General features: G+C 54.5%; 2 protein-coding genes and 1 long non-coding RNA gene across 8 annotated transcripts in view; 2 read left to right on the forward strand and 1 right to left on the reverse strand.

The window, feature by feature from the left end:
- UBE2F (ubiquitin conjugating enzyme E2 F (putative)) overlaps positions 1-2,933 on the forward strand; it is an 84,484-nt gene extending 81,551 nt beyond the window's left edge. For 2 of the 4 annotated variants that reach the window (XM_063340449.1, XM_063340452.1), the window contains one exon: positions 819-2,933. In XM_063340449.1, coding sequence (XP_063196519.1) covers positions 819-909 — 91 coding nt within the window. In that variant the 3' untranslated portion in view covers positions 910-2,933. The remainder of the gene's footprint in view (positions 1-818) is intronic. The other 2 variants (XM_063340451.1, XM_063340454.1) reach the window with 2 other exon arrangements.
- Positions 2,934-4,028: 1,095 nt separating this feature from the next.
- Positions 4,029-23,734, reverse strand: part of RAMP1 (receptor activity modifying protein 1) — a 30,073-nt gene continuing 10,367 nt past the window's right edge. Inside the window, exons 2-3 of one of the 2 annotated variants that reach the window (XM_063340456.1) lie at positions 15,306-15,444; positions 4,029-5,067 (exon numbers count right to left, since the gene is read on the reverse strand). In XM_063340456.1, the coding sequence (XP_063196526.1) occupies positions 4,812-5,067; positions 15,306-15,444 (395 nt within the window). In that variant the 3' untranslated portion in view covers positions 4,029-4,811. The remainder of the gene's footprint in view (positions 5,068-15,305; positions 15,445-23,734) is intronic. The other variant, XM_063340455.1, reaches the window with a different exon arrangement.
- On the forward strand, positions 5,074-10,222 carry LOC134518142 (uncharacterized). 2 transcript variants are annotated; one of them, XR_010071882.1, is made up of 3 exons: positions 5,074-7,423; positions 8,297-8,355; positions 9,374-10,222. It is a non-coding gene; the product is annotated as an uncharacterized LOC134518142 (long non-coding RNA). The 2 variants fall into 2 exon arrangements; XR_010071881.1 differs by lacking the exon at positions 9,374-10,222 and having other exon boundaries at positions 8,297-9,149.

A 23,734-nucleotide genomic window follows, 5' to 3' on the forward strand; every position in this document is an offset into this window, starting at 1 on the left:
CTGCTCTCCAGCATCTGTGTGACATCCTGGCTTGGACAAGGATCAAATGAGGAAAGTTTGTCGGAATTTCGCTAGCGTCTCCATGCTTTGTAAAGATAAACTGTCAGAAATGTGTGCTTTTCCATAGATACAGAGGTCATACAGTAATAGTCCCGTAGGTTATCCGTGGCGGGCTATAGGTATAAGCGTGTTCCCTCTGAACCACTTTAACAAACAAGTGACTTGGATGATGAATTTTTAATTCTCTAGGCTGTAATAAATGATGCAAAAAAGCAGTGATTCATTTAGCTTAATGATGTGCTAGCTGTGATATCGTGCAGTTAGCAGGGGGAGGCCAGAATGAGTATTTGGGAAAGAGCTGCCAGAGGGTGCACAGCATTCATACCAGTTCCTGCCGTAGCCTTGCCTCTTTTATCTGGAAAGTTCAGCTTCCTTGACCTCTCTAAAACCACGGCCAGATCTGCGCCGTGCGGCACATGCCACTGGCTGGGGCCTGGCCTCCCGGTGCTGGTGACCTGTCAGACATGTTCTGTTGGCCCCTACGTTGATAGCTAGCAATGGCAAACTCTTTGTTCAGGTCAGTCCCCAGAGGAGATACCCAGTGAGCGCAGATATCTGCTTACAAGGACTTGAGCGGTCACCTCAGTTCTCATACGCCACGTCGGAAACGTGTACTGGGTCTCGGGGAGAGCAGCAGGCCTTTCACTTGATGGAAATTTTACTCTACTGCTGCTGATTTGGGAATCCACCAGTACCGTAGTCCTGCACGAGTCCCTCTCTGACGTGCTTGGGGTAATTCTGACTGTGCTTTCCTCTAGGAGGACTTTCGGAATAAAGTTGAAGATTACATTAAGCGCTATGCGAGATGATGAAGGGAGATGGATGGCAGAACCATGGCTTCCATACTAGAGTTGTCCTTAACTTCAACAACAACAACAACAAAACCAGCCCGGATTGTACTAGTCCCGTGTCCATGTTGTACTGAAGAAGAAAACTAACTTCATAACTTGTCCATGTCAAAAGGAGAGTTCAGCATAAATACAGCAAGAAATTGTGTATGTTGGTTGAAAAAGTTGTTTGCTTACTTTTAAAAATGTTTACTCTTCTGAACTGTACTGTATATCCTGTTGATGAGATATGCTTGAGAAGTTAAAAGAAAATCACTATTGAAATTGTAATTACACTTTTTTTAAACTCTTGCTTAGTTTGGAGGGGGAATGAAGAAAAAAAAAAGACAAAAACAACCAGAAAAGGTGGCGTGTTTTTTGGAACACTTCGAGTTGGCAATAAAATGGTCTCCTGTGAACCAAATCACAATACTGTTGCCTTTGATGAGCAGAAACAATACGAGCCTTTTCCAAGAGTCATTCAGCTAAGGCTTAGAGCTTGCCAGAATGCAAGTGCTAAATGAAACTACTTCTGATATTGAAATTCTTGACGATATTTAATGTAAGTACGTTTTTGTCACACGTTTGGAATTTTTACATTGTTATTTTCAGCTCCAGTTTGGGCTACAGTATTTTTTCGTTCCTATTCATTGTGTGAAGTAGTTAAAAGAAATATAGGCTAATCCGTAACTTAATTAAATGTGTAGTATTAGTAAAATTATATATATATTATATATATTATATATTTCTGTGAAAATTTAATGAAAGGGAGATTTTTTTTTTTAAGAAATCTGCCTTTGGCTTTGCAATGTGGATGTGGCAAGGGAGCATCGGATGCTGTTTGATCTGATGAAAGTAAATTCAAGCACCGTTACCTGGAGAACACCTAATTGCATTCTTCAAAATCCTGCACTGAAAGCGAATGACTAATAACGCAGCTGAGAATAATAATGCACTGCACCCCCTCTTTCTAAACACTCGTGCGCGCCTGGTTTTTTGGTAATTTGAAAGGGTATGATGCTATAATTGCCTTTTCTGTAAGTAGCTGTATATCAAACACACAGTATGTGCAAGCAGAGAGTAGCGTGTACCTCAGGAACCACTCCAGAGTAAATGCCGTGAGAAGTCTACTGCCGCCCGTGTGCCGGAGCTCCCCGCTGCTCACCCACCGACCCCGGCCGCGCTGGGGGGCATCGGCATCGCCTCAGAGACCCAAACGCCTTTCACTCCTGGGGTCACGCAGAGGAGGTGGGATGGAAAAGATTCAAGCTTTTATAAATAGATAAACCGTAGAAATAAATGTTCGTGTGGTTTCATATGGAGCAAGTGTGTGTGTAACGCTCGGGCGTTGACTTGGTTTTTTATCTCCCTGAATGATTACGCTTCATTCTTTCCTCCGCAGACACTGAAGGAAACCAAAATCGCCTCCATCATTAGCATGGGCAGAGCTGGGTTGTAAATTTTAAGCACGGTGCAGCCTTGCTTTTTAAGTTTTCCCTCTGCCTTTTCCCTTACAGCTTCACAGGCTCCTGTACGCGTTACCGGAGGTCTGGGAAAGCAGGGAAGTGAAATGCAGGGATTGGCATGCAGGAAGAGAGCCTTATCCTGAGCTGCATCTTTGGATAATATCGCCTCTCTCTGTATTTGAAATGAAACATGGATCAGCATATTATTTTAAGCAGGCAACTGCAGGGAGGGATGTTTGCTGCCAAAACAGTAATGTCAGGGAAGGTAAGGAATAAAGCACTCACAAAAATAGAAAGGCTGGAAAATATGTCCTGTTTTTGTCTGTTGAATCAGGAGGATTCTATTATTTTCAAGGCGCTGTATAATCCCTTTGCCATGTTTTTGCCTACCTAGAGGAGATGAGCAGAACATTCGAGCTGGGATGCTATTAACTACCAGAGGGCTTAAGCATCAGTTTCTTCCCATCCAGAACTCACAGAGGGAAAACGTTGTACCTCATCCTGGAAGAGCCATTAGCTCAGAGTCAGAAAAATAAACTGAATTCTTTTTTCCTGAACACAAGCTGGGAGATTTTTAAAAAGATATCAATTTTGTTATTTTTTATGTGGTTTATATATATATATATATATATGTTTAGATAAATACATGTATAGATACAACTAATCTGTACTCTTTCCAGACACTCTCAATTTCCACTGAGCTGGGGTGCCACGGGGGGCCCAAAATACTGCAGAAATCTCCTGGGGAGCTCCTCGCCTGCACTCTCATGGAGCCCTGCCACGGCTGAAGGCAAACTGTCCTATCTGTCCCCAAACTGTCACCGTCCCTTGCAGCTGGTCAGGGGATAGAGGCTCATCAGCAGATAGCACTTGTGCAGGAATCAGCTTCTGTAACTCCCGTGCAGCATTTGGAAGAACCTCCTGCTTTTTTCTTGTGGTTGGTTGGTCTTTTGTTGGTTTGTGTGTGTGTTTGTTTGTTTAATTTATTTTTATCCTAGGCAGGTAGCTGTCTTCCAGAAAGGCTCTTCACTTCTTCCTGGCTGCAGGGACCCTAGTCGCCGGAGCGCTGGGTGCTCCCCATCAAATAATGGTGATTTTTTTTTTTTTCCTTAATTGTTCAGCTTCCCCTGAAAAAACATCCCAAATACCAAATGAAAAAGGAATAAAATGCCACAGAGGAACAGGAGTTGGGACCTGGCAGCCTGGGGTGGGCCAGGCGTGTGGTTGGATGTCCTGCTGCCTGGCATGTGCAATTTCGGGGTTTTTGGAAAACGTAAGGGCCGGGGGGAACAGCGGCTGGGTCTCCCAAGGGGAGCAAGACACTGAAGGAGGTCTGGAGTGGTCTGGAGCCGTTGGGGATGGTGGAGACCAGGGTTGGGGGTCCCCTCACCACCCCAGATGCTGCCCAGCCTCCCGCCAGCGGAGCTGACCCCACTCCTGCGCCTTGCCAAAGGGGAGGACCCCCGGCCTGCCCACACAGGGAGCCCCCCCTACAGCCCCCGCTGCCTCAGAGGGGCAGACCCCCTCAGCCCTCCCACCCCCAGTGACACCCGTGGGGCAGGGGTCAGCGCTGTTGAGGGGTCTCTGGGACCACGGAGGCTCCTTTGGGTCAGTGAGGAGGGTATCTGGGGTGTCCCCTCGACCCACCCGGACCCCAGCGTTCATGGAGGGGGCTGAGACAGGCACCTGGTTTATTTATGTATTTATTTATTTAGGTAGGAAATGCACCTTATTCCTGTTGCCCAGAGCACCACCAAGGCCACCACTGGTGCCACCACCAGTGCCACCAGCTCCCACTGCCGATTTTCTCACACTGCCCCCCACCCCCCGGGCAAAACCCACCCCGTGTTGGCCTCGGCCTTTCACTGGGGGCCGGGAGAGGAGATGCCTTTCCTGGTGCAGAAAAAAACCTGAAGGACAAAAAGAGAAAGCCGTGATGGTTCCATGGCCCAGGGTTGCACCCAGACCTGCTGGCCTCGCGGTTACGCCTGCCGTCACCTCCCGACGACGATGTGCAGGATTTCAACCCCCCACCCCCTTTCTTTCTTATTTTCTAAAAGTTTCCCTCTTTTGGCAAAACGCGATGCCGTGGGGCACCAGGAGGGAAGCAGGTGGGGAAGATGGCAGCAGCGCTGACGCCCGAGGCGAGCTGTGCTCCCCAGTACCCCAGGAGGGCTCCCCACCACCGGGGCAGCCTCGCCGGTCACCGGCATCCCGAATCCCAAACGACCAAAGCTTAAATGATGGATTTATTTGGAAACCGCCGTGTGAGCAGCACGTGTGCTGTGTGGAGGGTACTGGCAAGGGAGGAGTGGTGGCGTTACTGTCTCTGCCTCCCAGACCTGGTCCCCACCCCGGGATGCTTTTCTGCCAGGGTCTTCCCAAAAAAAAACGGATGCTTTTGGGGTGGGGACCCCCCCCTGTCCTGTCCCTCCCCTGCGCGGGCGGCAGGGTGTCCCTACACGATGCCCTCGCTGCGTTTGCTCCGCCACACCACCAGCGCGGTCATCAGCAGGGTGACGAGGACGGGCAGGAGGATGAAGGGGCAGAGGATGCCGTTGGGGGGGTCGTGCAACGCCCGGCCGGAGGGGGAGCAGTTCCTGAAGTACTGCTTGTGCACGGCCACGAAGAACTCGTCCACCAGCCGGTTGGGCCAGTAGCAGTCGAGCCTCTCGGCGATGAGCGCCGTGCAGTTCGTCAGCTCCCCGTAGGTGCTGCAACGCAGACAAAGGCACCACCGTTACTTTCTTTTACAGACCTGCGCGTATGTTATTTGAGATTGTCTTTGAGAGTGTTATCTGAGTTATTTGAATTTTTTTAGGAATTTTTTTAGAGGCGGTAGGGATGTAGGTATAAAAATATATGGGTTTGTTTTGGTTTTTTTTTTTAGTTCCCATCAGGTTTTGGCACTTTAAGTGCTCACCCACAGCCAAACGCACAAGGCGTTTTCATTTACAGAAGGAAACGACTAGCAGCGAGGGTGGGTTTGTTTTGTTTATGTTAATTTTTGCAGGATTTCGTGGCCCAACCAGTGCTATTAGAAAATATCCATTGGACCCAAATAACCCTCAGGCACTTTTATCGAAGACCTTCAGGAATCCCACCCGGAGCTCGCCTGGCTGCCAGCCTTCGGGGCACCATCCATCAGCCAAAAGGGGACAGAAATGAGTACGTTGAATCTACTAACAATTCTTTTATTTGCCTAAAAAGTAAGGTTTTTATTTTTGAACCAACAGCGTGCCTTTGAAGCTCGTCTCTCTGCAATTTGCAGTGCCATGCTTTGCCGGCCGCAGGACCACAACCCATCCCATCTCCCACTGGCCAGCAAGTCCATTTTTTGAGGTTTGGTTTTTTCTTTTTTTTTCCCCCACAAATATCTGGAAAAGCCGGAGCAGCCCTGAGCAAGAGGCACTGCAGGGAGAGGACAGCCCCTGTCCGTGCTGCTCCAACCACCCACCCTCTGGAAGGACAGGTTTTACCATGGGTTTCAAATCCTACCTGCTTTAAAATTGCCTATGAAAAAAAAAAAGGCATATATATGATTTTTTTTCCCCAACCCAATTACTCACGGCTAAGCCTCGAGAAGCAGAGCTAACCAAAACCCGACTATTCAATTAAAAACCCACCTGGGGGAAGAAATGTTTTATAAGCCACTTCCCAGCCACTCGCCGCAGCCTCTCTGCATCTCGTCAGCCGGGTTTTTGGGCAGGCGGCGGGTGCCTCTCTGCGCCCCTGGGTGCAGGGCAGCCGCAGGGAGGCCCTGCAGAGCCCGTTGATTTAATTAACGGGGCGCCTGGAGCTACTAAAAGCAGCTTCTGCTCAGCATCCCGCTGTGCAAAATTACCATTTCCCGATCCTCAGCATCCTGGGCGGACCTCAGGGGCTAAAGCATCATCAGGAACCAGGGGGAAGGAGTTAACAGAGACGCGAACAAAAGCTGTTTTTCAACCCCAAGGGCCATACGGCAGCTGGCTTTGCCCTTCCCCGGCTCAGAGGGCGCTTTCGTGCTTACACGTGAAGAGCCGCCAAAGCGAAATGGTGCCAGCAAATGAAAGGAGAAATTGTAACTACGCTTTGCACTGCAGCAGCACCCATGTTTCAGTGCTCGGCTGGCTCCGTGCACGCCAGCCGGGGAGACCATGAACCCCACGAGCAGCGTTGGGTGCCCAGGAGGTGGCCGTGGGGCTACGATCATCTGTCCAGGCCTGGAAGGAGGTCCTGCCATCCTGATGGAGGGTCTGGAGCTGTGCCTTAAGACACCCTAAGTCTCTCATCCCCGTTATTTTCACGTCCCCCATCTTCGTTAAAGCCACCCTGCTCTGGATGGGGCTCTATGGATGGATCGCGGGCACTGCCACCTGCCGGCCCCGCACCCCCCCCAGAGCCCAATGGGGAGCGAGCAGGAGGGGCCTGGAGGGAAAAAAAAACATTTTCAGCAACAGCTGGAAGTGTGGAAGCAACAATGAGAGCGGCTGAGCTCTTGGCCAAGGGAAAGCACGTCCGGCTGCTCCTCAAGAGATGATTTTCTGCCCTTTGCTTACACAAAGCACAACTTGACCATGAGAGTTTTCTGACCAGCCAACTAACAGCAAAGCTGAACTCTCAACTGTAGGCAACTTTAATTTCTTCCAGAAATTGGAAGACCCTTGGCCATCCACAGACACGAGCTGCCAATCACTGGCCAAGTTCTTTAATTTCTTCCGCTCTGTCTCACAGAGCCTTGGCCATCCATAGACACGAGCTGCCGACCACCGGCCGAGTCCAACCCTGCCAACCGCACGGGTCCTGAGCTGCCGTGTCTCGCGGTGCTCAGAGAACGGTCCTGCGAGACTCCATCCATCATCTGTCCTCACAGGCCAAGCACCAAGACACGTGGCGTGGAGGCCCTCCTCATCGCAGGTGCACTGTAGAGGGCTACCAAAGGGATCCATTTGCTGGGACATGAATAAACCAGACTGGTTGGGACCAGGCTGCTGCTTCCGAAACCCTGTCAGGAGGGCTCAGAATCCCAACAGGGAGCAGCAGTGTTGAAGCCCAGGGCTGAGTGTGCTCGTCCCTGCCACAGCCACGGTGAGCATTCATCCCATTGCAGCTCCAAAGCAGCATCTGGCTCGCTCGCTTTCTCCCCACAAGCAGAGCCACATTATTACGTTAGCACCGCGCCAGTGTGGTCCCACCAGGGAACTCAGCCCATGATGATGGTGGGTTGTTTTGCTGCCCAGTGTGACTGCTCTGCCCTCCCTTTGCCACCCAGGAGGGGGATGTCCCCCCGCCACGCTCTGCCAGGTAAAGCCGAGTCCAGCTGCGGGAGCTGCTGGGATGCTCGTGCTGTTTCTGGTGTGCAGAAAGAGGTGTAATCCTCAGCCGCAGAGTGAAAACTCTCTTTGGAGAGAAGGTAGAGTCAAGCTTTTGGCTTTCAGACAACCCCACAGCTCACTGGCAAGCCTCCACCTCCCCACATTTGTTCCTCCATCTGAACAGGGCGCACAGACCCTCCAAACCAAGGCCTCCAGAGATGATACGCTTGCAAGTAGGAGAAAGGCATCGCCGTATCTCAGCCGCCGCCACGTCCAATGCTATGGAGGACCATGGGCTGTGCCCTGCTGTGCGGGGGGCGCTGCGGCTGGCGACAGCCCAGGGAGGGACCCCCCCAGCCCCGGCTGCTGCGGCTGCAGCTGAAGCGAAAAGTGCCACCGGTGACCAACAGGGCTGCAGAAACAGTGGCACAGCATGCCACCGGCCCTGCCAACGCGGCCCCGGGCTGTCACCCGCTGCCTCAGCAGGGGGAGGAGAGGGGCCGAGTGTTCAGGGATCCCTGGGGTGCAGCCAGGACCACCTGGAGATGATGGTGAGGACAGGAACCCAAGTCAGCGGCATCAGGGGTGTCTGGGGACTGCAATGCCTGGCAATACACACAGATGATTTTTTTTTTTTTTTTTGCAGGGGGAGGCGGGGGGGGACCTAAGAGACCTGAATGTCACCGACCCCGAATCAGACCCAAGGTGAGGGGGGGGGGGGTGTGTGTGCAGAAAAACACCTGCGTCCTCTCCTCCCTCGCCCTGCAGACCAGGGCTGGCTGCCCTCCGCAAACAGCTGCACGGGGCCTCCACCAGGAGTGGGGGGACACCACAGGGCAGACCCCTGGCCAGGCTTCCAACAGGCTCTGCAATGGCTCAGGTCGGTTGGGGTAAATAAGGAGGTAGAGAAGCCACTGGGCCACCAACCCATGCCGTGGCACGTCCCCACACAGCTTTGCAGAGCCTTTCCGTCATGTGCCTCTGCCCCCATGGGAAGGTATTTGACCTCTCTCCTTGCCCCTCTGTATGTGCAGAAAAAGCCCTGGTGGGAGCACTTGGGCTGGTCCTGCTTCCCCCAGCCCTGGGGAGAGCTCGGCAGCTTCCAGGAGAAGTGTTCCCAAGTCACACTCCCTTTTCCCAACCGGGATTTGGCTTCGCTGCGATCTTTCCCAGTGCCAAACCCCCCCCCGCAGCCCAGCAAGGGCTCCCCTGGGAATGGCAGCTCTCGGGGGCTCGCCGCCTGCCCTTGGAGATAGAGGGATGGAGACATGCCGGCGGCTGGAGCAGCGCCGAGCGTGGAGGGTGTCCTTAGCTCCCCGTGACCGTCAGCGTGTCCCCAGAGACCACGAGACACGGGGGGAGCAGGAAAGCAGTCTGCACCCACTCCACCTCCCTCTTCTCCCGCCCCTCCTCTCCCTTGGTATTGCCTTAAATACCAGCATCTTAATTTGAAATCCTTAAAGATGCCTTAAAAGACTAGCTTTAACTATTAAAAATAACCAAAACACCACATTAAAAATTGTGATTGTTGAGCTGGTGTAGGATAGCACTGGGAACAAGGCTTTTCCCAAGCCATCCCACCACCACAGGCAGGGAGACAGCCAGCCTGCCCTGAGAAGTGCGGCTTTGCTTAGTTTTACATATTATTTTTTTTCCCCTACCCCATACGAACAGCAATTAAAACTGTTTTCCTCGTTGCCATGGGAACGGTTTGGGTTTCAAGGATGCTGCAGCAGGAGGAGGCCGAGCATCGCGGGGACCACGTGGGGACGAACACCCGCGGGCAGGACGAGGATGGGGCTGGGCCGCCGGTGGGAGCCAGCGAGGACTGAGTCATGGTGTGACGGGATCTGAACGCTTTACACCACTGCAAAGCCTAAGCAATACTTCTGGGGGTTGTTTTTTTTTTAACACCACTGCAACTGAGACTGGAAAGTCATTCCTCGCCTCGGTGCGGCCGGTGTTACGCTATGGACACTGGTTGGGGTTCACAGGATCACCAGCTCTCCCTTTTGCCACGAGTATCAGGATTTTTCTCCTGTCCTCCCCAAATCCCTTCCTTCAGAAGGGGGGAAAAAAATAAAATAATACCACAAGGCTTTCCTTTTGCTTCGTAAATTAAAAGAAAAAAAAATGATTTCTTCCTCTGCAAGGCTGCAGGGTGAGCCTGGAGACGTGGTAAAGGGGTAGCCAGAAGGGACCTGACGACCCGAGATAACGAAGTAGATGATAACGAGATTATAAGATAATGCATCAATCTGTTGGCTGTAAGATAATAGATAAATAACCTGAAGACACACCGTGAGCGTATTCACAGCCGTGAGCGCAGCCCGGCAGCGGGGGAGCAGCGGGGCAGGGTACCAGGGGCTGCGGGAGCCGGCAGCATCAGCACGTTCTGTGACTGCTGGACCCGGCTGCATCTCCCAGCCCAGCGGGCAAAACACGCCGCCGCTGAGCTCCTTCCCCGCAGGATGCCCGCAGCAATGGCAAAGCCTTCCCCGGGAGATTTGGAAAGGGTGCCACAGGGTGGATATATTTGGGATGAAGGTGCCTGGCTCAGCTGGAGTGACACTCGCAGCTGTGGCATCGCTCAGCATCCGCCCCGCCCCCCCCCCCCCCCCCCCCCCCCCCCCCCCCGCTCCCATCCTGCTCGCTGCTGCCCGCTGTGCCAACGCCGTGCAAAAACCCCTGTGGCCCAGCCATCCCCCAGCCAGGGCCTGCTGCCGTGCCAAAAACCTCGCACGAAAAATATCGACAAGTCATCAGCTCCCGCTGATGCATTGCTGGGTGAGCAGCCCATTCCCCCCCGACCCGCTACCTCCTCCAGCGGCCCCGGCTCTGCCAGCAGCCCTCCGCGGCCCCAAAAATAGCCACCGTGCTGCTGAATCCGGCCCTGGAATCAAAATAGCCCAAGTTGATCTTCAGGGTAATTAGTCACGCACAGCTGAGCTCCCGGTCACAGCGGCTCGGCCACGGAGCAGGAGACCACGGTGCAGCTCCAGCTTTAAATAACGGGGCGGATGCAAGTGCCGGAAAACTCAGCACCAGGGTGTGTGGGATAAACTGATCCCAGGCCAGGGAGCCACGGGGCAACCCTGCCGCGGGGCTGGAGAGCCCAGCCTGCAGCACGTGAGCGGGCCGGTGGGCAGCAAACCCAGCGGGCACCGGCAGGGCTCCAACAGGAGCGTCTGAGGCCACACCAGATGGCTTGGCCTTTGGGGAGGAAGAGAGGGAAGGAGACACTGGAACAGGTGAGACACTGGCCCAGGTTGCCCAGAGAGGTGGTGGAGGCCCCATCCCTGGAGATGTTTAAGACTCTGAGCAAACTGATCTGGTTGAAGATGTCCCTGCTCACTACAGGGGGGTTGGACTCGATGGCCTTTAGAGGTCCCTTCCAACCCAACACGTTCTGTGACTCTATGCAAGCAGATGACCCAAGGAAAAACACCTCTCGGAGCTCTCCTTCTCCCTTCCCAGGAGACAGCATTCACGGCAAACTCCTGGACCAAATTACTTTTACTAAAAACCACCTGGCATCCCATTCCCGAAGCGTGTAACGGCTCACCCAAGTTCCCCCAGTAGACAATTTCACGTGTCATAAACCATCAGCTTTCCCCAAATAAGCACAGCTAAGAAAGCCAGCGGGGCTCAAGGGTGTTGGAAAAACCTTCCCAGAGAGTTGGTGCTTGTTCACATGGTCCAAGCCCAACCTCAGCAAACACTCCCGGTCCAGAGAGACCCCCCCCCGTCGTTGCATCTGAACGCAGCGGTACCAGCGATGCAAGAGTTTGGGTAATCCTTCTGAGGGTAAGACGGGAGGAGAATCTACAGCCTATAAATAGGGCCAATAAACCACAGTTACAAACTCTGCTGAGACAATCCATTTATCCAGATGTTCCCAGCGTGTCATTCTCAATTGAGCAGTAAACGATGGGGCTAACGGGCATTTCTCCGCTAAATGCTGCGTATGAGGAATCACAGCTCCAAACCCGATGCTGCTGATGGGACGGGAGCTGTCGGAGGCAAAACCTTCACGTATTTCTCATTCTTATTCCAGACTGGCTTTAAGCATCAAAATTCCCCAGTTTAGGGGAAGATATGGAGGGGAGACAAGGAGACAAGGAGACAAGGCTCTAGGCAGGTGTTGTATTTCTATTTCTTTATCTCACGCCTGGTGGAAGTCAAGTCCCTCCCCCTAAAGCCAGAGGGACGAGCAGCCAGCCCATGCCACCGCCTGCCCGCTCCTGCTGGGACATCTCCTAATGGCACTTCTTCTCCTGAAAGGGGATGGTGAGTCCCACGCACACCCAGGGAGCAGGGGTGTCGAGCGAGGTGGCCACCCCAAAGCCGTATCCTTGCAGAGCAAGTCCATTGACAGCAGTTGCTGAGCTATTTCTACCTGATTTTCCCAGTGTCCTGGGGGCATGGGAGGCTCTGAGGAATGTCATCTCCTAAATAACCCCAGCCTTGTGTTTGCAGGGAACAAACGGACTCTCACAATCAAATTAAACACTGCAAGTTTATCAACATTTGCTCCGAGTGCCTCAAGGATAACAAGTTTAGTAGAAGCTATTTAGGAAAAAAAAAAAACTCCAACCGGACGGCGGAGATGAAGAACAAGCTCTTTAATACACCTCTGCTTCCTGTGCAATGGCTTCCCAGATGGCCTGGAGGAGGGGACGGGCTGCATCTCATCAAGCTTGTAGATAGCACGGAACCAGGACTAGGACTCAGCCCCGGCCTGGGGACAGCCTGGGCAGGGGACAGGCCTGCTGGGATGGCCCCAGGGGCAGGAGCTCACCCCCAGCACAGCCGGGAGACTCAGGGAGGTGGTTTTCCCCTTCTCCTGCCATTCACATCTGGACCACATCTGGATGCTGCCTCCAAAGGTTTCAACAGAGGGGGACAGGTCCCGTGGTGACCCCCAAGGAGGCCAGGAGCAGCAGCCCTGGACACTTCTGAGGACCAAATAAGGCTTCTCAGAACCGGAAAACCTCCCACGGTCTCTCCACTCTCTTTTCTTCCCCTCCATTTTGCCACCGACAAAGGGGAAGGCAAACCCAAGTTGTCCTTTTCAGAGCTAGCTACCTGTCTACGCATGTCTGTTCACACACAAAAATGTATACAGATTTTCATTTGTCACAAAAGAAAGGGGCACGAAGCAGGAAATCAACCAAAATCTTAGAAAACCTCTGATTTTTTTGTGCAAAACACTCAGGGCATACGGCATCACCTGCTCGCCTTTTCCAACTGACCTCTTGTGTCGCAAGAGCTTCGTTTTCCCAGAGAAAGGCCACGGCACAACAACGCTGTACCACGTGGAAAGCCAGCTCAGAGTGGAGAAAGGGTTTTTATTTTCTCTTTTCAGGCCCTCACGCCAACGCACAGACACCCCTCGTTGGTCTTTGCAACTTCGGTCAAAACCATCTCACCGGGAGAATGATTTATGCCGCAGTGGTACTGAAAAATTCAGCTCAGCTGATTATAAATGGGAAAGAGCCAATCCAAAGACAGTGTCACTCAGGTGGTTTGCAAGAAAAAGAACCCCCAAAAATGCCAAAATCAAGCCCATAGAGCAGGTTTTGCTCTATGGGTTCCCACGTTCCCCAAGTGCAACACCCCTGCTCTCCCTGATGCTGCTTCATTGAGCAGGGTTCCCTTACCACCCTCATCATCCCCCCAAGGATGCCGCCGAGCAGTTCCTGGATGCCACCAGGAAAGCAGACCGCATCTCCGCTTCTCCAAAGTCATAAATCACGGCTAATTCTCTGACACCAATTACGAACAGGAGACTCGGCAGAAGACCGCCATGCTGTACCGTGCCAGCCTCTCCCTCTAGTCACTAAGAAAAATCAACACGCAACTTTTGGAAGTGGCAGGCAAACCAGCAGGTCCAGGGGGATGGCCTGGGATTTTCTCACAGAGAGGGTCTGAGGGCATCTCCGTTGAGTTCTGGGGCTTTTCAGCTGAGTTAGGGCATGTTGGACTGTGAGAACTTGAGTGCTGAGAAAAACGAAAAAATCTCATGGGAAATAGGTCCGTCAAGCAGTGAGTCACCAGAAGAGGCAACGGAGCCGTGACGGGGATCCCAATCTACTGCCTTGTTAACACATTGATACCCAGCATGTAGCAGACCGTGTTCTTCTCCTGTTGAAGCTCCACCACTGGGGCGTGTGGTTTCTTCATACGTCCGTAAGTGTACTGAGCAAGACGACCATCCCGATTTCCAAACACTGCTTAGGTTGGGCTCCTTGAAAGCCCAATTAATCGCAGAATGGATGAGTTCAGAGAAGACCTCTGGAGGTCACCTCATCTTGTCGAAACGCCCCTGCTCAAGCAGGGCCACCCACAGCTGGTTGCTCATGACCACATCCAGATGGTTTTTGAGTATCTTCAAGGATGGAGAATCCACAACCTCCCTGGGTGACCAGTGCCAGTGCTCGGTCACCCACATAGTGAAGTGAAGAAGTGTTTCTTGATGTTCAGAGGGAACCTCCCATGCTTCAGTTTGTGCCCATTGCCTCTGGTCCTGTCACTGGGCACCGGTGAAAAAAGCCTGACTCCGTCCTCTTTGCACCCTCCCTTCAGATATTTATATACCTTAGTAAGATTCCCCTGAGCCTCTTCTGAACAGCCCCAGCTCTCTCAGCCTTTCCTCATAATCCCTTCATCATCTTTGTGGTCCTTCATTGGACTCTCTCCAGTATGTCCGTGTCTCTCTCGCACTGGGGAGCCCAGAACTGGACCCAGCACTCCAAGGGTGGCCTCACCAGCACTGAGTAGAGGGGAAGGATCACTTCCCTCGGCTGCTGGAAACACTCCAAATGCAGCCCCAGAAACCATTTGCCGCCTTTGGCACAAGGGCATGTTTCTGGCTCGTGTTCAACTTGATGTCCACCAGGACCCCCAGGGCCTTTTCTGCCGAGCTGCTTTCTATCTGGACAGCCCCCAGCATGTCCTGGTGCCTGGGGTTGTTCCTCCTCAGGCACAGGACCTTGCACTTCCCCTTGTTGAACTTCATGAGGTTTCCATGTGCCCATTTCTCCAGTCTGCCGAGGTTCCTTTGGATGGCAGCACAGCCCTCTGGTGTTGTCACCCACTCCTCCCAGTTTGGTGTCACCTGCAAACGTGCTGAGGGTTCACTCTGCCCCATCACCCAGACCATTAACGAGGAGGTTAAGCAGGACTGGACCCAGCGTGGACCCCGGGGGTACACCACTAGTTGCTGGCCTCTTCGTCCAAGGACCACCACCCTCTGGGACCACCACCCTCTGGGCCTGGCCCTTCAGGCAGTTTTCAACCCACCACATTGTCTGCTCGTCCAGCCCACGCCTCATCAGCTTGTCTGTGAGATCTTATGGGAGATGGTGCCAAAAGCTTCATTGAAGTCCAGGTAGACAACGTCCACTGCTCTCCCTTCCAAGCCCACCTCCTGCCCACTCCTCAAGCAACTAGGATGGGGAAAGCCCTTCAGCTGAACCCAGCAGGGACACCGCTAGGGCAGCATCAGCAGCAAAGCAAAGTAAAATGCCATGTTTGTCTCCCCCCTCATGAAATAAAACCCACTGCTGACCTCCTTACACCCCAAAACGAAAGACCCCAAATACAGGTGGTCCCAGGATGCCAGGAGGAGCAGAGGGACCTCACTTACTTACCCCACGGTCTCGTCCCAGTCACACCAGAGCCGCTGCCCGATGCCCTCCATGCTGAGCTGGAACTGCTTCAGGCAGTAGTGCCGGATCATCCAGCCATAGTCCGCCTCCTGGCAGGCCGTCGCCGCGATGAAGTGATGGGCTGGAAGACAGGCCAGGGGCGAGCGGGGTTAGGCTCTGCCATGGTGGGTTGCGGCATGACGACAGCCCCCTGCGGTCCCCCCGCAGCTCGTCACGCAAAGGGAACCCGTCAAAGCAAAGCTGGACATCAAAGCAACCCCACTCTCAACCAGCTTCTTCAAAACCTCCTTCTCAGGGTTTTATTTCCCGCTTTGCGTCCCTCTGACCCTGCAGCATCATCCTCCGTTACCCTCCCAAGCGCTTGGCGATAGAGAAATCAATTATTCAAAATATGGCACGTTAAAAGTCATAAATAAGAAAGGACACAGACTGATTCTCTGCTGATCACTTGACACACGTCTTTGGGCTTTAAATCCCCAGGTTTTTTTGGGTTTACAAAAAGAGTAAGGAAGTTGGGGAAGAGCCCCACAGTGCTGATTTAATTCCTCTCGTCCCCGCTACAGGGTGCCTTCTGGTTTGGGACCAGGGGAAGAAGAGATGCTGCTCACGTCCCTCCAAGTCTGTGCACAATTAGTGCAGGTTTGGTAGCGAATGGCAAGGGAAAAGGACAGTAACGCTGCAAAGGGAAGAGGGAGCAGGCAAGAAGACAGACTTCGGAGGAATGACTTGCTGAGCCTTGCTATAAATAATACCTTCCCCTCCGTCTCAACGTGCCAGCGATGCCTCTGCAGCTCCTGGAGCACATTGCAGGCAGGCATCGCATACCAGCTCTATTTTTTGCTCCACACGAGGAACCCTGAGCCAAAGAGTAGGGCTTTATTTTTGTTTTTATCTGATTTTTTAACAAAACAGAACGTAGCTACTTATTTAGCCGCCTGCACGTGGAAGCCAGGGGCCATCACCGGCAGCTCCTGCCTGGGGGATGCCTTCCTTGAGCGGCCCCTCTGCAGCCCCCAAATCCTGGCAGCGCTTAGGCACCATATCCCATGGCAACGGGTGGGAACTTGGGACCTGCTGGGGTATTTGGGGCCCTCCCACCCGGGCCCTTGGGCGAGGTTTGCGGCTGGCCCCAGCGCTCCCACGCCGCCTCCCACGGCGGCAGCCGCTTCGGTTGGGCTGGAGATGAGGGAACGTCGATTATCCAGCCAAGGGGAGGGAGCTGAGGAGCGTTAAACCCTCACCGCTGCAGCAATAAACACAAGTTTATCCTCATCTAAAGGCTCTCCCCAAGGGATACCGCGCAGGGGCTCACCCTGCAGCACCCGCACAGCGCCGCCTCCGCCAGAGACCAGCCCTGCTGGGAAACAGGAAGGTCTGGAATTGCTGAAGCCGGGCACGAAGCGAGGAGCGAGGAGGAGGAGGAGAGGCGAAGGTGCAATAATTTTACGTGAGAGCTGGACTGCAAACCTCAGCCCGGGCAGGCTCGGGGATGACGACTGATGGCTAGGAGGCTTTTCTCCCCCTTCCCATCCCTTCAAATCTGGACAAGCGAAGGAGTGACACGGCTGAGCGAGGGGGAGGTTCAGGTGCCACCCCGCGGGGTCACCCCGCGGTGAAGACCGCGCACCAGGCTGCGACGCACAAGCCTCCTGCAAATACGATGCCCATCGCGTGGCCGGGGAAACAGCTTGCAGAGAAAACGCCGGCGGCCAACGCATGGAGCGCAGAGCAGGGGAGAGACACGTATGGGGAGGAAGGAGAGCAGGGGAGGAGAACAGATGAAAAACCAGCTGGAGGAGCAGCCGAGGGGAACCAGGAGAAAGGGAGGAAACGGAGCCAGGCAGAAGAGAGTGAGACACACACAGCACGGAGAGACATTGAGGAAGACAAAGCCGCTTTAAGAAATTCAAGAGCGATGGAGCATGAGAAGGAAAAGCAGAAGTTAACGGAACGCAGCCAGGCCGCCCTGCACTCCTCCCCACTCCCAGTTGGCACGGATCAGCCTGGAGACATCACTTGTACCATGAAAACAACCATCTGTAGAGAGGCCCGGAGATTCTCTCCTGACTGCGCATCTGCTACCCCGGAACAGACCTGGAGGAAAACACCTCAACAGGCACCTTGGGTGGGGAGAGGAGAAACACTCAATAAACCACGGGGACGCGGCAGCCGAGAACCGCAAACCGGCTGCAACGCCCGAGTAGCTGCGAGCCACGTATGGCTGGCAGTCGGCACGAAAACGAGCCCTCCTATTAAAAGAAAACAAAACAAGCAAAAACAAAAAACCAGGGAGCTCCAAGCACTCGCCAAACGAGGCATCCCAAAGGACTCCGCTGGGCTGGATGCGGCCGTGGGCTGGTTACGGTGTGGGCAGCCCGGAAGAGCCAGCCCAGGCCCTTCGGCATCCCTGTGTCACCCATACGCGTGCACTATGCTCCTGCCTCTCATCTCAGCTCAGAAGGTCGTTTGCGGGCACGTCGGCCACTCCGGCAGCTCTTCCCAATGTTCTCTGGGAGCTCTGCCCTCCCCACCAGGACGTGTCTTCTGCTCTGGTGACCGCTGCGGATGCCGACAGCCGAGGCTCGGCCGGGTAACCCCAAGGAGAGGAGCCGAGACCGTGCCAGTGAAGATGCCTCCCCCACCACACCTCCCGTAACTGCACGCGGGGTCTGTCTGCAAACCCTTTGCCCTAGGGGACTGGGGAAACCAGACCCGTCTGCCAGTGACCCATGCATCAGACATCATATTTTTAATGTCGCGTAGGGCTCTTTTGTTTTACACCTCGGAGGCAAAGAGCACCCAAGAGGAGCAAGGCTTACCAGAGCTCCCTGCGTAAACGCCGCAAGGATGAAGCTGGGCACGGCGAGGCCAAAAAGCTCCTTTGTTTTCAGCTGTCTGGGGAAAACCAGCTTTAGCTTTAAAGGCACATTTTAAGGTCAAAGCGAGGAGAAGCTCCTGCCACATTTCTACATGGTCCCCACCTCAACCCATGGGTATTTCCCCGCTGCTGCCCACATTTCCCCCAAACCCACATTTATCCCCACATCAGGCTGGGGCGGGCTCAGGGTTTGTAACAACAGGGGGGAAAAAAGCTGGGAGGGATTTTTTTTTTTTCCTGCTGACTCTCATTCCAGAAAGTTTTCCTTCCCCTCCTCAGCCCTTGCTGACAGAGGAGGCCTAAGTCAGCTGTAAATAACTGAGCTCCAGCGCAGTCATATCTCTGTACTTAACAGCATCCATTTGTGAGGGCTCCAAGGAGCTGCTTAAATGAGCTCCAAAACCCGACTACACTGAGGCTGAGCCACCTCCGAGAGCTACCCTCCCCCATGCCCCCGGCACTCCCTTCCCTTGGGAAAAACGGCATCGGGAGCTGGAGGACACAGTGGTCCCCTGGGAATGTCCCACCGGAGCCATGTGGTACCTCCAAAGCCCCACTTGGTCTTCAGGTGTCACCCCGACATGGAGCAGGGGGTTATCCCTGCCTTGCCGCGTCTCCCCAGCCCGTCCGTCCGTCCGTCCGTCCATCCATCCATCCAGGTGATACCACTGCGAGTCGGCAAAAATTCATCCTTCCAGCAGGCATGCACGCTGCCTTCTGCGTGCAGAGATGTCTTCTGCTGGAAGGAGGCACCATTCGAGGTGGTGTTTATCTTAGGACCCGCGGGACTGTTGATTAAAGTCCTTCCCTGCCAAGAGAAGCACTGATTACCTGAACAAAAGGCAACTTTAAGGGTCCTTAATTTGCCTCTTCACAGGGAACATCAGGACAGCAGCGGTGAGGAAGTGATTGGAGGGAAGGCTTTTTTCAGGCATCCCAGATCCTCTTGATTGCCCCGGGATTGATGTCCTGGAGAGTCCCAGCAAACGTCTACCAGAGCTCACCTTCCTGAGGGCTAGCTACAAAAAACCCATCGCTCATGTATTTCAGCAGAAAAACGGTGTTGGCCCTGAATTGTTACAAAAATTTGGGGAAAATAACTGCCCTTTATTCCACTGCACTTCCAGAGCTGGGGTTTGGGCCAGAGCTCTGGGCTCAGAGGCGTAGAAAACGACTCGGTGGGCACCACCTCCTCCTCCTGCCACCGCCACGGAGCCCGCACGCTTGTCACCAGCAGATAGCCCTGAGCTTTCTCTCTCAGAAAAGTGCTGCGTTTCACATCACTGTCCAACCTGCAGAATTCTTCAGTCTCCGGCCATTTTCTCCTCAGTTTTCTGGGACTTCTTGGGCTCGTCTTGCTGGGACGTGGAGCCAACCCCAGGGCAGGGTGGAGGCAGGGGGCACCACGGAGCCTGAAACCGATGAGTATTTCAGGCTGGCATGGCACCGGAGGTCAAAGCGATGCCAGCGCTGACAGACCCGGTTCCCAGGCATCACGATGGAGCCTCTCGGCATTTTTTGCAAGCCTCGCCACCCCAGCCCTCTCCCATTCGACCTCTGGATGCTGCCCACAACGTGTGGACGCTGGGAACGCATGGAGAGTTTGGGGCAGCGAGTCCCAGGTAAGCTCGTCTCCTTTTTGGGGAGATCCCACCAAGGTGGACTCACACGCCGTGTCCTTCTGGGCTTGCTGGGTTTCTCTGGATGCCACCGGGGCAGCCCCAAGCCATTGGCCATGGGGTTCCTGCAGATGAAGGCTCCTCACCTGGCACCTGGACTCTACCCGGGGTTTGCAGCCTCGTCCAAGAAGGAAGCCCTTGATGGAGGCTCTTAAATGGGACGGGAACCGGAGACACCCTAATTTGTGATCCCGTCCAGTGGCACCCAGTGGGTGCTGTTGGAGGGGCTGCCGGACCCACCCAGCTCGGCTGTTGCTCACTGCTACCAGCAAACAGGGGGAGATGGACTCCCCCAAGCCCACGACAGCCCTTGATGGTGCTGGATGGAGGATGAAACTATTTGACTATGGGTGCAGAGCAGTCACCAGTGGCTATGGCTGGACCAACAGGTGGTTTTTTTTTGGTGGAAACCATTCAGGGCTTCATAGCAAAGAGCAGAAACTAGCCGGTTATTCAAGCTTAGAGGTCTCATTAAACCCCTGAAGATCAGAGATAATTGCAAAGTGACACTCAGCAGGGCTGGCAATGAACAAGCCACACAGAGCTAAACCCCAATACCAGCAAAGCTCTGGGCTCAAGGAATGGACATTCCAGCATCTTCTCCTGGGCTTCTCCCAAATGCTGGGACCCTCCCTGTGAAACGATTTGCCCTCTCAGCAAGCCGGAGATGAAACCAGTCTGTTTTCCCCTCCTTTTTGGTGGGGTTGTTCGCTCTGCTTTATTGAGAACAAACCTCGCGGTTTGGCCCCCGTTGCAGAATAAACCCAACCAAGAGCTGGAAATCTGGAGCTCATTTGCTGTGTGTGCTCCAAGCCCTGCCTTTGCCACGTCCCCATCCAGCGGGATGAATCCTGCCCCGGCAGGTACCAACCCAGGAGACGAAACAAGGGAAAGCCCAGCTGGACGGATGTGCTGATGCTGCCAAACCGGGCACTCACCAGCTGGGAACGATGCTGGGAAGGAGACGGTCGCTTGAGGCTAACCCCAAACCCAATTTTCTCCCACCGTCTAGTGGCCAACATCCCCTGGCCACCTTGGACTTGCAGCCGTCCCTGTCGGGCCACTCGCCCTGGTGACAAAAACCTCCAGTGGGGACCACAGTCCCGTGTCCCCCCTGGAGGTACTGCACGGCTCCGGGAGAGCAGGTTTTGAGCAGGGGAATTTTGCAGGCACAGCCCTGGGAAGGCCTGAAAGCCGCTCTGTTCATGGGGAGAACACTTTAATTAGCCTCACGCTGCCTCATTTCACTTTTCAACCCTTCCCTTCGTGTTGGGACCCACAATTCCAAACAGACCCCTCCCCACGTGCACTTCTCAGCATCTTTGCGTTCACTCAGCAGAGCCACCATGCTCACTGCTAATCAGTAAGTCAACATAATGAAGCCCTAGTATTCACCTTAAGCCTGGTTAGCATCTGGTATGCCCTTTCCTCCCCCCAAAAAAGGGATGCACCCTTGGGAGCATCCCTGGGTCACATCGGAGCAAGTTCCCTGCCAGCACCCCAGTGCTCTGCCTGGATTGAAGCACAAAGCCACGGGAAGGACCAGATCCAGCCCAAAACTTCCCATCCAAAACACTCATGGGAGGGTGGGGAGAGGACATGGGGGCAGGAGGAAGAAGACGAGAGTGAAAAACATCCCAGTTTGCAGCCAAAGAACCAGCAGATTTGGGGGTGGAGGGGGGGTGGGGTGTGTTTGCTTTGTTGACTCAAAGCCAACAAACCCAGCCCCACTGGCAGCAGCAGATGGTTTTGTGAGGGACGGAGCAAGTGCTCCCAGGACTAAAAATAAAGCCACGGCTTCCAGCAGTGCTCGCACGTAAAGGGCTGGGCTGGCCCCGGCTGCCGCCTGGAAACTCCCGAGGTGGGAACTGGCGGCATCGCTGCAAACCTGCCCTGGGGACCTCCCTCCCCACCTGCCTCTACCCACCCACACCTCCTCAGCCTGGTTTTGCCCTCCCCAGACAAGAGCCGGATTGGGCACAGGGATAATTCCAGCCTGCCACTTCGAACGCAGCCTCTGGCCCTCATGGTGGTATTTAGAAAGTCAGACGTTTTCTCCAAAAAAGCAGGCTGAGCGCCAACGGAGGTGCAAGCCCGTGGTGGCATGGCACCAGGCACTGACCTCCCCTGCAGCTCACCCACCCGGGGAGCGCCTCCCACACCGGGCTCTGAAAACCCCCATGGAGTGACAGCTCCAGACGGGGCTTAAAAACCAAGACACCGCGTCACCTAGTAGGAAGCTCAGGTCTTGCGCAAGAAACCTCATGCCAAGAAACATGGGAGAGAGGGGAAGTCACCGACACCAGCTGGGGAGAAGCAGGAGGAAAGGCACAACTGCCCCTTCCAGCTCCGTGACCTCCGGGGAGGGTCTGGCACCCTCTGCTTAAAAATATACCTCCTGCCGGGGCTGCTGCAGGCAGCTGCCGGCCCAGCGACGGCTTTGCAGCTTGTCATCCCTCCCTGGGCTCACCGGGGAAAAATGGAGCTGGCGCTTAGCGAATGCGTCACCCCCTTCAGCTGGAGCTGGGGGACCACCACAGGCGTTGGTGCTGGGGAAGGAGAGGGTGGGTGGCTCGGCGCTGCTCCTCTACCAGCCAGGAGGGAGCCATCTGCTACCACCCCCTGCTTGCTGCCAGCCCCCGCAGTCAAACGAAACCTCTGAGCCCCGGCGGGGCTATTTCTGTCCTGGTTTTGCAGGGGGAATGTATTTTAAAAGCCTCTCCTCCCTGCCCAGTTGGGTCAGGCTGGGGGCACTGGTACCTGCCCCAAGCTGCCGGGATCCGGTGGATTCCTGGGGGCTGTCGGGGCTGCGCCAGCGGCTTGGGAACGGCGAGATGCATGGAGGTGTCCAAACCCCGCAGGCAGCCACGAGGTAGAGACTCGTCCCCTTCTCACACAGCCTGCCCGAGCCCCACCACCAGCACAGGATCATCATCCCATCCCATCCCATCCCACCCCATCCCGTCCCCATCCCCATCCCATGAAGGCCGTGCCCAACTTCTCCCCAGGCAGCTCCTCCGGTCCCCTCCTCCCTTCCAAGCTTGGCAATATTTCATCTCCAGCATCTTTCCCTCTCGCTACCAGCCTGCTGCCGGGGAACGTCTGCGGAGGCTTTCGGTATCTGCTTCACAGTGGATTTCCAAGCTCAGGGTAGAGGAGCGTTGCTCAGGACACCTTTTCCTCCCAAGCCCAGCAAATGTAGTGGGATGAGAGCACAGGTCTCTCCACACTGCCCTCCCCAAGCACAGCCCCCTCCCCGTGGTGCTCTCCTGCCCAAAAAAACAGCTTTTAACTCAAGGCACCTCCCTTTCCTCAACAGCAGGTGAGGACCATCACCTCAGCCTCTTCTGTAGAGCATTTAAAGATGCAGAAAAGCCATAATTGTTATTTAACAGGCAGAAAAGGAGCCCACAGCCAGCCACCCACCAGGCTGCCAGAGCTACCCTGCCAACAGCTCTGACCAAATAAATCTGGCCAAGGAAAATGGATGATACGTAGCACTTCAAGCATCTCAAAAGCTTCATTTGTTAATGCACGGTTGGATGAGCTGCTGCTGCTTTCGCCACAGCAAAGCACCAGGCTCCCCGCAGCCAGTTTGGAGTCCTCAAAAATACCTGGAGATGTCCGAGTCCTCGCAGAGATGCTCCCGCTTCCCAATGGCTGTAGGGATGCTGGTGCTCGGCAACTGGTGGGTGAGCCCATGAGGAGAGCCTGTCCCCTGCGCTGGCAACCCACAGGCACGCACCAGAGTCAGGCCTGGGGACATCAGGACAAGGAGGGACTCATTGGCCACCCAAAGCAGCCACCCACCATCTTGTTTAACGTGAGAAGGGCATTTCTCATCCCAGCAGTAT

The sequence above is a fragment of the Chroicocephalus ridibundus genome, chromosome 7 (genome assembly GCF_963924245.1).
Source record: "Chroicocephalus ridibundus chromosome 7, bChrRid1.1, whole genome shotgun sequence".
NCBI lineage: Eukaryota > Metazoa > Chordata > Aves > Charadriiformes > Laridae > Chroicocephalus > Chroicocephalus ridibundus.